Source organism: Rhinolophus hipposideros (genome assembly GCF_964194185.1).
Source record: "Rhinolophus hipposideros genome assembly, chromosome: 15".
NCBI lineage: Eukaryota > Metazoa > Chordata > Mammalia > Chiroptera > Rhinolophidae > Rhinolophus > Rhinolophus hipposideros.
The window spans coordinates 39,047,419-39,059,509 of NC_138061.1; the positions used below are offsets into that span (position 1 = coordinate 39,047,419).

General features: G+C 36.6%; 1 protein-coding gene across 2 annotated transcripts in view; it reads right to left on the reverse strand.

Moving 5' to 3' along the window:
* IPMK (inositol polyphosphate multikinase) overlaps positions 1-12,014 on the reverse strand; it is a 38,719-nt gene extending 26,705 nt beyond the window's left edge. Inside the window, exon 1 of one of the 2 annotated variants that reach the window (XM_081073601.1) lies at positions 11,477-12,014. In XM_081073601.1, the coding sequence (XP_080929727.1) occupies positions 11,477-11,666 (190 nt within the window). In that variant the 5' untranslated portion in view covers positions 11,667-12,014. The remainder of the gene's footprint in view (positions 1-11,476) is intronic. The other variant, XM_081073602.1, reaches the window with a different exon arrangement.
* Positions 12,015-12,091: the final 77 nt, after the last annotated feature.

A 12,091-nucleotide genomic window follows, 5' to 3' on the forward strand; every position in this document is an offset into this window, starting at 1 on the left:
ACAAAAATGTTAAAACAACAACTATAAATATGTTAAAGAAATTGTAGGAAAAAATGGATTTAAATGTTGAACAGTTGAGGTATTTTAGGAGAAAAACAGAAATTCTAAAAAAGACCTAAAGCAGAGGATTAAATAGGAATATTGGGAAAAAAACTCCTTGGTAAATCAACCCCACTCTAAACATAAAATTACAACAGAGGAATTTCAAGGCCATGGTATACTGAAGGTTACTCATCTTCAGTTATTAGCTCAGGCTTCCATAACAAAATAGCACCAACTGTGTGGCTTAAACAGCAAACATTTATTTTCTAACAGTTCTAGAAGTCCCAGATCAAGATGCCAGAGAGTTGTCTTCCTAGTTTGTATTGTAGCTTTCTCACTTTGTGTTCACATTATGTGTGTGGGGAGGAGTGAAAGGGAGTAGGGGAGAGAGGAAAAGGATGGGGGAAAAGAGGAGGAGAGAGAGAGTGAAAGAGAGAGAGAACTCTCATGTCTCTTTTTATAAGAACACTAATCCTATTGGATCATGCCTCCACCTCTGTGGCCTCATTAACCTTAATTACCTCCATAAATGCCCTATCTCCAAGTATAATCATACTACTGGGAGTTGGTTTCTCAACATATGAATTTGGGGAGACACAACATTCAGTCCATAACAGAAAGTAACCATAACAACAAAATCCAAACTTGCTTCTACACCAACATTAAATAGTATAGCTGAAGAGATGTATTAATTTAAGGCATAAATATTGTTTGCCTAAGTTGCTGCAGTCCTACACGTGATGTCCACAATTTAATAAAAAATTACAAGACATATGAAAAAGCAAGGGAAAAGCACTGTCAAGAGATAATGCAAGGGCGGCCAGTTGACTCAGTGGTTAGAACACAATGTTCATAACACCAAGGTCGCCAATTCGATTCCCACATGGGCCAGTGAGCTGCACCCTCCACAACTAGACTGAAAACAATGACTTGACATGGGCTGATGGGTCCTGGAAAAACACACTGTTCACCAATATACCCCAATTAAAAAAGAGAGAGAGAGAAAGAGAGAGAATGCAACAGACAGAACAGTTTAAAATCACACTGATGTTATAATTAACAAAGGAACTTAAAATAACCATAATTAATATGTTAAAAGGTACAACAGAAAAGGTAAACAACATGCATGAAAAAATAGGAAATTTCAGCAGCAAGAAATATTGAAAGTCAAATGGAAAGTTAGAAATAAAAAATGTAACAGGGACAAAAAAAAAATGTTTTCTGTGGGCTCATCAGTAGACACAAAATAGCAGAGAAAGGAAGCAGTGAATTTGATGACAGGTCAACAGAAATTACCCAAATCCAAACACAAAGAGAAAGAAAAAAGAGTGGAAAAAAACAAAACAAAGCATCCAAGATCTATGGAATATTAAACAGTCTGAGATAACTATCATTAGAATCCCAGAAAAAAAAAAAATGGTACACTCATGTTCTTTGCAGCCATTATTCACAATCACCAAGAGGTAAAAGCATCTAAATGTCCATCAACAGATGAATAAATTTTTTTTAAATGTGGTATGTACATATAATGGTATATGATCCAGCATTAAAGAAAGGAAATTATTTTATATGTTACATGGATGAAACTTGAGGGCACATCTAAATGAAATAAGCCAGTCACAGAAGTACAAATACTGCATGATTCTATTTACATGAAGTATCTAAGTTAGTCAAATTCATAGAAACAGCAATTACAATGCTGGTTTCCAGGAACTGGGGGAATGGGGAAAGGGGGTTTTGTTGTTCAATGATTAGAGTTACAGTTTTATAAGATGAAAAAGTTCTAGAGATATGTTGCACAAAAATGTGCATATAGTTAACATTACTGTACCGCACACTTAAAAATACTTAAGACGGTAAATTTTATGTTGTGTTTTTTTGTCACGATAAAAAAAAATTGTGTATTCAGTAAGATTACAACTATAAAAAAATTAATGCATGTTAAAATTCCTATCTGTGGATGGAATATTCTAGGTAACTTTTACTTCTTTTTTGTAACTTTTCCCCAGAAAATTCTATAATAAACATACATTGATGTAAGGATTATCATAAAGAGGAACATTTCATAATGATAAGGTCAATTCATTAAGACAAAGCAATCCTAAATGTGTGTACCTAAATAACAGAGATTCAAAATACATGAAACAAAAACTGTAAGAACTGAAAAGATAGGCAAGCCTACAATTATTCTCTCAATAACTGATAAAACTATAGAACATCAGTAATGATATATAAAACTTAAACAACAGTATCAAACACTTTACCACACTGACACAGAATGCTATATCTAACAGATTATGTTTTTTCCTGTACAAGTGGAACATTTACCAAGACTGACCATGTGCTGGACTACGAAAAACAAGTCTAAAATCTAAAAATATTAAAATCACACAGAGGATATTCTCTGACCATAATGGAAATAATAAGAAGATATTTGGGAAAATACCAAATAAATGGAAAGTAAACACACTTTTAATTAATCCATGGGTCAAAATTCACAAGTGAAATTAGAAAATATTTTTAGCTAAATGATAATGAAAACTCAACACGTTAAAATTGTGGAATGTAGCTAAAGAACACTAGTGCTTAAAGGAAAACGTGTAGTTTTAAATGCTTGTATTAGAAAAAAGGAAGGTTCTAGAAAAAGAACATTCTAGCCCCAAATATGTGGAAAGATAGCAGCAACTTAAGAAAAAAAATCGATGAAATAAGAATGGACAATGGAGAAATATGAGTAAAACGAAATAGTTCTCTGATAAACCTCTAGCTAGACAGATCAAGAAAAAAGGTCCAAGATGGCGCATTAGATAAATGCTATGCCTACTGCATCTGAAGATCACACCAAAACTACAAATAAATTATAGAACAATCAACCTCAAGAATCTTCTGAAGACTAGCTGAACAGATACCCTATTATTAACTAAAGACATAAAGAACAGGACACATCGAGACTAACCAAGGAAGGAAGGAAGGAAGGAAGGAGGGAGGGAGGGAGGGAGGGAGGGAGGGAGGAAGGAAGGAAGGAAGGAAAGGAGGAAGGAAGAAAGGAAAAAAAGAAAAATTACCATTATTAGGAATAAATGAAAGATGAGATACCACTACAAATCCTACAAACATTAAAAGCATAAGAAAATTATGAACTTCATACCAACCAATCGAACATCTTTAATGAAATGAATTCCTTTATATACTAATTATTAAAGCCGACACAAGAAAAAACAAAATCTGGGTTGTCCTATGTCTATGAAAAATATTGAATTCATAATTTTAAATATCCTGAGACAACCATAGGCTGAAATAGCTTCATTAGTAAATTCTATCAAAAATTTGCAGAAAAAAATAATACCAATCTTACCAAATATGACCAGAAAAGTAGGAAACATTTCCCCACATATTTTATGAAGCCAGGATATTCTTGATCTTCAAAAACCCCAACAAAGTTTTAAAAGAAAATTACAGATAATTATCTCAAATGAACACAGTCACAAAAATCTTTAGTGAAACATTAGTAAACCTAATCCAATAATATATAGTGGATAATTTATCACAACCATGTCGACTTTATTCTAGGAATGCAAGATTCATTTAAATATTTCAAAATGCGTAAATATATTAATGTTTTGGGAGACAGGATTCTCAATGAGAAAGGAGATACAAATATAGACTAGGAAAAGCAAAGAACTGTGGTATTAGATTTAAATTATAGGTATAAGTATAAATTCAAATTTTTAAGAACATAAAATTATGTATTTTTTAGTCCAATATGCTGAAAGGACAAATAGCAACCACACCCAAGGAGCAATGAGTATATCTAGTGCCCTGATCTTGGTTTGTAAACATCATTTACCCCTAAAAGGACCGGGTTCTTGAAGACAAAATGGATCATTTCAGGGATGGAACAGGGAAAGCACAATATGAACGTCAAACATCTTTTTATGGCAGAAAATGAAAAAGGCTTTAAAAGAAAAAAAATGGGAAATGTCTGAAAGACACAGGAGTCAAGTTGAAACAGCTCTCATTGCACAAATCTGGGACAATATGAAGATCAAAATAAGCAGCAACAATGATGGCTAAGGTCCATCCACTGACGTTTGAAAAATCCATTAGGGAGGGAGAAAAGGAGGATAGGAAAGAGGGAAGATAGGAAAGAGGGAGGGAGGGAAGGAAAGAAAGAGGGAGAGAAGGAGGGAGAGAGGGAGAAAGAAGAGATAAGAGGAGAAAGAGAAGGGAAACTATTCCTTAAAGTAGAATGCCAACTAACAAATGTAACAGGAATGACAGAGCCAGAATAGTACCATTTTGCAACATTCATAGCAATAAGTGAGTTGGTCATACATTGTTAAAAGGATGCTTTTAACATTGGGTGAAAACTTTGATGAAGAACAGGATATTTAATACTCAAAATATTCCTCTAAATTAGTTACTTGCAATTGCAAAACTGAAAACTTTACAGTGGATAATCTGGTAGACATTACTTAACCAGGTAATCAAAGTTACATCACCAGTAATCCAACTGACATTCTGTGTTTTATATCATGCTCCAAGACCAGAACATAACTCATAGTGTTTTACCAAAAATGCATTAATCTGAATCCAATCATGAGGAACAATGAGACAAACTTAAAGAATATTCTAAAAAGTCATATACCTATACTCTTCAAATATTTCATGGTTATGAAAGATAAAGAAAAAAAAATGAAAAACTGCTCCAAATGATAGGCAACTAAGGAGTCCTAACTACTAAACGCAACGTGTAGTCCTGGGTGGGGAAAAACCATTATAAAGGACATTATAGGAATAATGGCTAAAGCCAAATGTTAAATATTCTGAATTTGATAATTTTACTGTGATTAAGAAAACATTCTCATTATTAGAAGATACACACTTAATTATTTGGAGGAAAGGAATCATGATGCCTACAATTTAGTCTTAAATGGCTCTATAAAATCATCATATACTACAAAGAATGATAAAGCAAATATGGCAAAATATTAATAATATGTAAATCCAGATGAATGGTATAAATATGTAAATCCAGATGAATGGTATACATCAGTTCATTGTACTATTCTTGAAACTTTTCTATAAGTTTGAAATTGTTCCAAAAAAAAAAAGTCTTTAAAAAGGAAGTACAATTTTCAGTAGCATCAAATACTTAGGGAAAATCCAGTGAATTCTGTATTAGACCTCTACACGGAAAACTATGAGTCACTAAGAGAAATTAAACCTAAATAAACGGAGATATACCATGCTCAAGAATTCAAAGACTGAATATTATGAAGAAATCAATTCTCACCAGAGCAATCTATAGATTCAAAGTAGATATAAAATCTTAACATTTTTCTTGGGGAAAATGACATGTTGATTGAAAATCTATATGGAAATGGAAAGGGCCAGAAAAAATCAAGACAACCTTGAAAAACAAAGCGGGCTGCTTACTCTTCCAAATGTCGAGACGTATTATAAAGTAACTTGAATTAAGTCAGTGAGGTATTCTCACTAGGAAGAACAAATAAATCAGTGAAAATAAAAGCCCAAAAACAAATCCAGAGAACTGACTGAAAAATAAGGTGTATATGCACAATGGGGTACAATTAAACTGAACAAAAAGATGAGGAAGTACTCTATGAACTGACACTACTGATTTCTAGGGCCTATTCTTAAGTTTAAAAAGCAAATTAAAAAACAGTATATATAGCACACTACTTTTTGTGTCAGAAAGGAAAATGAGAAAACATATATTCGTAGATCTGCTTAGTTTTGCAACAAGAAACACAAATGAAAAATCAAAAGCAATAAACTTGATTGCCTACAAGGGATGCTGAGGAATGGGGTCTACCAGTGATAGGGAATGGTATGACATTTCTGACATAATTTTCTGTAAAGTTTTGACTTTTGGAAGCATGTTAATTTAATAGGCATTCAAAAATATCTAGCTAAATAAACAAAAATGAAGGAAGTGAGCTAATTTTAAACAGAAACAAATGAATCCACTGTACTTCAAAAGAATATTACCACAGAGAAGTGGGGGTAAAAATAACCTACCAAAAAAACCAAATCCAAATAACTTTTTAAGTTTCCAACCACATACCCTCACTATAAGGGACTCTCATCTTGAATTCCTTATTCTAGGTTTGTTTTCTGCAGTAGTATGGGTGTGGACATTCTAAAAAATTACATTTTTAGAATGTAATTCTAAAAATTAGAACATTAATTAGACATTAATTAGAACATTTAGACATTGTCATAAAAGAATTGAGCAAATATACTATAGTCATTTACGTATGCATATACATATATCTGGGAGCCAAGATTCTCATTGAGATAGATGGAAAACAAATTTAGAATCAGGAAAGAATGCTGTTGAGTTGGAATGAAATTGAAAGTATCAGGATGAAATTACGATATCTAAAATTTATACATTTATAAATATAAATGTATACGTATATTTATACATACTTTTTAGTTATGGCCATTGAAAAGACCTAGAAGCAATGACACTCCAATAGCAATGAGCACACCTAGCATCCAGATCTTGATTTCTAAATACCATTTCCCACGAAAAATGAACCAGGCATCCTTGGAGAAATGGCTGGATCTAGAGCTGGCAAGGGAAGGTATGAGATGAGTCTAAAATAACTGGTGACAGAAAGGAAGGCAGTGCCACTGACAACATCTGGAATAATTTAAACAGTAAAATACGTAAATTTTATAATGGGTTAAAACACTTTATAAAGAATCCAGGAGTCCAAACTGATCATAAATAAGGGCATACATACATAGGAGTAAATAAAGGGTTATATCTTATAACAGAATGCTGTTAAAATAGAAGGTAGTGGTAGAATTGGTGGGGGGGAGGGAACACAATTTTCCCACTATCAGAGTAAAGACTGCTTCAGGCAAGAATCATCAACAAATGCCAAATCTAGTGATGAAGTAAGATGAGGATATCTGCATGATCTTAAAATGTCTCCTAACAGATGCTTATTGCAGGGGGGAATAAGTTAACTATAAGTTAACTAATGCTTATTGCAGTTGCAGGGGGGGAAATGTTAACTATATACTGGAGAAGCAAGACCACACTTGGGCCAGATGATCAGAATAATGGCCAGATGGACATTGTGAGCCTCCAGATGTGATACCTCAGGGACACACTTGTATAATGCCCCAGTCAGAAATGCATCACCTGAATCTCGTCATAGGAATCCATCAGAAATCCAAATTAAAGAATATTTCATAAAATCACTAGGCTGTATTCTTCAAAAATGACATTGTCATAAAAGACAAAGAAAGCCTGAGGAACTGATACAAATTAGAGGATTCTAAGCGATGTGAAAACTGAATGCAATAAACGATCCAGGACTAGATCCTGTCCTGAGAAAAACAAATACGATAAAAGATATTAGAATAGCTGACACAATTAAAATATGAACTACAGATTAGATAAAGCATTGTATCACTGTTAAATCTCCCATATTTGATAAATGTGCTGTGGTTACAGAAATACACACTGAGTATTAATGTATAAAGAGGCATGATGTTTGCAACCTGTTCTCAAATAGTTCTGGGAAAAAAATAAATGCATAAAGAAAAAAAATCAGCAAATGTTAAGTTCTCTGTATTGTTCTTGCAACTTTTCTATAATTTCGAAATTATTTTAAGTCAATTAGTTTCAGAAGCTATCTAATAAAATAGACCAGAAAACCAAAATAGTTGCGAACTTTCCCCCCAAACAACATCAGTTTAAATCCCTCTTTTCCCTATAGACTACCTCATTCTGTATCCTAATTCAGATCAGGATACAAATACTGAATTTCAACTATTTCTTTAAAACGTCAAGGTCTTTTGAAAGAAATTAATGGTACATGTTCAGTACTAAACAGAAAAAGGATTTTATGCTAACTTTGGCAAGCTTTGGAAATTTAAATTAATGGCAATTACACTTTTGTGAAACTTTCCTATAGAAGAAGTTACACAATGTGCAAGGTATAATGTACACGCATGTTTAATACATAACTGATAATAGCAAAAAAGTGGTGAAAATCTAAAAATCTACCACTAGAGGAATAAATTTTGATACATCCATACTACAGAATACAACTTTAAAAAAAAAAAAATGAAGTATAGCATAAGTACAAAAATATGGATACACTACATAATACACATATAATGAAACAAGTTACTGATATACCTGTTTATATGAAAAATTAGAATTGTGTTGTGTTTATGTATGTGCCCAGAAACAAAGGTCCGAAAGGATACAACGAAAATAGTTACCAGCTATTGCCCCTGGGAAATGGAGACTAGGGGGAAGAGCATAACTGTAATGTTTTACTGTTGCAATTTTTTACATTAAGGATCATGTACTACTTTTACAATTAAAGAAAAATTTCAATATAGTGTGATGAAATATGATTTCAGTGAAGAACATAAAATATAACTAACATCAGAATATAACATTCCTGTCACTTAACTATAACAAGATCTATTTTTCTGTTCAAGTACCTTTAAACTATTGGTTCCATGTTTTTAATTTTTTACTTAACAAAGTCAATGTCAATGTAAGAAATGTCCAAACCTGTAGAGAATTTTTATAAGAACTTGAGCCAAAACTGACAACAATCACCAGGAAGCAAGATCTCAAATGCTCTGCAGAATGGCAGTTTGCAGTTTCTTTTATGCTTTGGAAATTAAGGAAGATGACATGAAGCGGGAGAGGGGTGGATTAGATTACAAGAAAGTTAACAAGATTACGTGCTTTCTTGAAGGTGATGATTTCAAAGGTGTGTTAATCCTGGATGCACAAAAACATAGACAGGGCTTAGTTAAGACAAAAATAAACCTTTTACTAAAGAAATTATATGCCTAGGGCATGACGACCTACCATGATCTGCCCAGTTAGGAATTTATAATCAGATCACCCTGTGAGGTTCTTTTCCATAGAAACCCTGTCTCATCCACACTAACAACTCCTTTTTGGAAATAGGTAAGATATCAATCCCAAATGGAAAAACCCTGGTTAATGACAGTAAAAAGAAAATTTAAAAAACAAAACATAAACAAATACCCACAGTGACTTTAAGAAAGGTTTTTCTGAGAATTTCAGTTGACAGCCAAACCCAAGTCTGATCTACATGATGTATTTTACAACAATAAATGATTTATGCTAGTGGAAAGACATATAAATTCTTGAACTCTGAATTACTGATTATCTTGTTATCTATTTTATGAACAGGGAATATTATCATCATTCAGGTGTCTTTTCACTAACAATATAAGCAAGACTGGGTAAATAACAGAATTAAATTCATCAAATACTTATTAGGTTGCTAGCACAGTATGTTTGAGTCCATTGGGCACTGGTGATACAAAGACAGTCAGTTCCTTAGTCAAAATTGGAAAAAAAAAAGAAGTTTGCGTGAAGTTGAATGCAATAACAAAATTAAGGACTCCTTCTTCTAAAATCTAAACTCTCCCTTAATTAGGTAATTTGGGTGACAAATTCTTTCAGCCACTGCTTGCAATGCAGTTTGTTTTCAATTTCAAGTGTACAAAACAACATAGTCATTAGACATTAATATATCTCACAAAGTAATAACCCCAATAAGTCTATTACCCATCTGACACTGTACATAGTTACAGTTATTAGAACAGCAATGTAGTTTACGTCACATTCAGAGTACATTTGTAATGACTCTGAGACAACTCTCTGAATAGGCTATTACATACTTCAATAAGCAGTGGTTACACTCGTGACAATCATCATTGAGATTGTGTTTATGTTGAGATTTTTTGTTTGTTTATTCTCCTTTGTACATAAGTAAGTCGATCTCTAGGGACCCTTAAGGAAACAATTACTTTTTCAGTTGATATTAGAAATATTATCATTACAATTCATTAATAAAAATCAATAGGTATGTATATAAATCCATTAACAGTAATTCCATAAGTACTCTCAAACTCTCGTTACCAGAAGTGATGACACACTAGTGAATATGTCTATGCTAAGCATCTTGAGAAGGTTGTTTCCTTACATATCTGCTAAGCACCTTGAGAATGATATTTGTTTCTTTACCTGGTGTACTAAAAGGAACAACCAATTTTCACTCCTTCACTATTTCTGGAGTTTAACTAAGCCCAGTGTACAAGGCTATGGGGATAAAAAGATTTGGCCTCTTAACTTCAAGGAACTCACAGTGTAGTGGGGAGAAAGGCACACAATCTACATGACAACATCATTAACGCCTATTTTTCAAGAGAAACGTAGGTAAAGATAAAAGTAGTGGGAAATGTTGCCCTTCAAGAAATTACATACACTCAAACGAGCACTCATCCATTTTCAAAAACCCTTGTTTATCTGCAAGCACAATACACGGTGAAAAAACAGTGCTCTGACGCAGGACCCTTGGTTTCCAGATTCTAACTGTGTGACTTTAGGCTTGTCACTTAACCAGACTTGGCCCCAGCTACTTCGTCTAAAAATGTCAGTATTATCTTACCAGCCTAAACCCAAATCATCTTACCAGCATAAACCCAAATCGTCTCTAGTGACTTCCAGGTGGAAGAGTCGAATTACGCACATATTCATCCATCAAATTCCCCAAGTAATCATGGCCCAGGGAACCAGTGAGTAAGCTAGGTGAATTACAGTTCCTAATGTGAACTTTTACATCACCAAGTTAATAAACTGAGATAGGCCCTGTATTGTACTTTAAACGTTGTGAGCTCAAAAAATGTATTACACAGGCCATAATACAGTGTTATAAAGATTATCAATAACTAAATGCCCGATCTGTGTACCATTCTAGTGTAACAGCAGGGTGTTACCGCCGACCAAGAATCCCAGTTTCTGCACTAATGGAACCACGTCTCCAGGAGAAATCCACGAGACATCAGAATAACCTCTCAAGGGGGGAGAGATCCTGGATAAGCTTAGACAAGCTCTCAAAAAAAAAAAAAAAAGGGGGGGGGACCTGTTTTTTCCTCCCCTCCAGCTATGCACTGAAAAGCACTAGATTAGCATCATCTGCATTTCATTCCTTTTCTTTTGCAATAGCTACCCGCTTATAATAAACAAGCCTTGTGCTCAGGGGAGAATTTACTTCCCCGTCCAGTAAAAATGAAGTTCCTTATTTTCATTAACAACGCCGTCTCCAATCAACACCTACCCTCCCTGGGGAGGAGACCAGACACTCCTCTCTCCGCCACCTCCCGCTGCGAGCTGGACGCCCCACACACCCTAGAAATCGCCCCACTTTTCGAGACCCTGCTGTCCGGGTGGCGAGGCTGTAGGGGAGAGCGGAAGAGGCCGGGGACGCGGCGAGCGGGCTCCGAGGGGCGTGCAGCCCAGCCTCGGGGCTCCGGGCTGCCTCGGCCGGCCGGGGGCTCCCCGGGACGTACAGAGCGCAGCAAGCCCCGCGCCACCCCCACTCACCCACTTTGTCCTTTCCGTACATGTGCCCGGCCACCTGATGCGAGAGGGGCACGCAGCCGTTGAGGAAGCGGAGCCTGCCGCTCGCCCGCTTCGGGGTGCTCTCAGGGACGGCCTCGCTCTCCGGTGGGCTCCTCCTTTCTGGGGGGCCGGACGCCTCGAGCCGGAGGGGGGATGGTGGCTCCGTTGCCATAACGGAGAGCTGAAGCGGGAGCGGCGGCGAGGGCAGGAAAAAAAGAGGGCGAAGGCAGAGGGCGCCGGAGAAACTGGGGGTAGCTCAGGCTCGGCCGCGAGGAGGCCCGGGGGTTCCCGCGGCTGTTGTCCGCTGAGGCCCGGGGAGGGGGCCCATGACGCCGCAGAGGCGCGGGCGCTGCCCTGCCCAACTCGGAGCGGAGCGCGGCTCCCGGCTTCTGCTGCTCTGCAGCCGCGGCTGCCGGCCCCGGCGCAGCGCTAGAGACCAAACGCAGCCGAGGAGTGGCGGCGGCGGCGCCCCGCGCTCCCTGGGGCCTGGACGGCGACGGCGGCCCCACCTCCCGCGCCCCCGCCCCCTCCCGCCCTCCTCCAGTCCCCGCAGCCGCCGCGCGCGCGTCAGCGCCGCCTGCACGGCCGCCGCCGCCG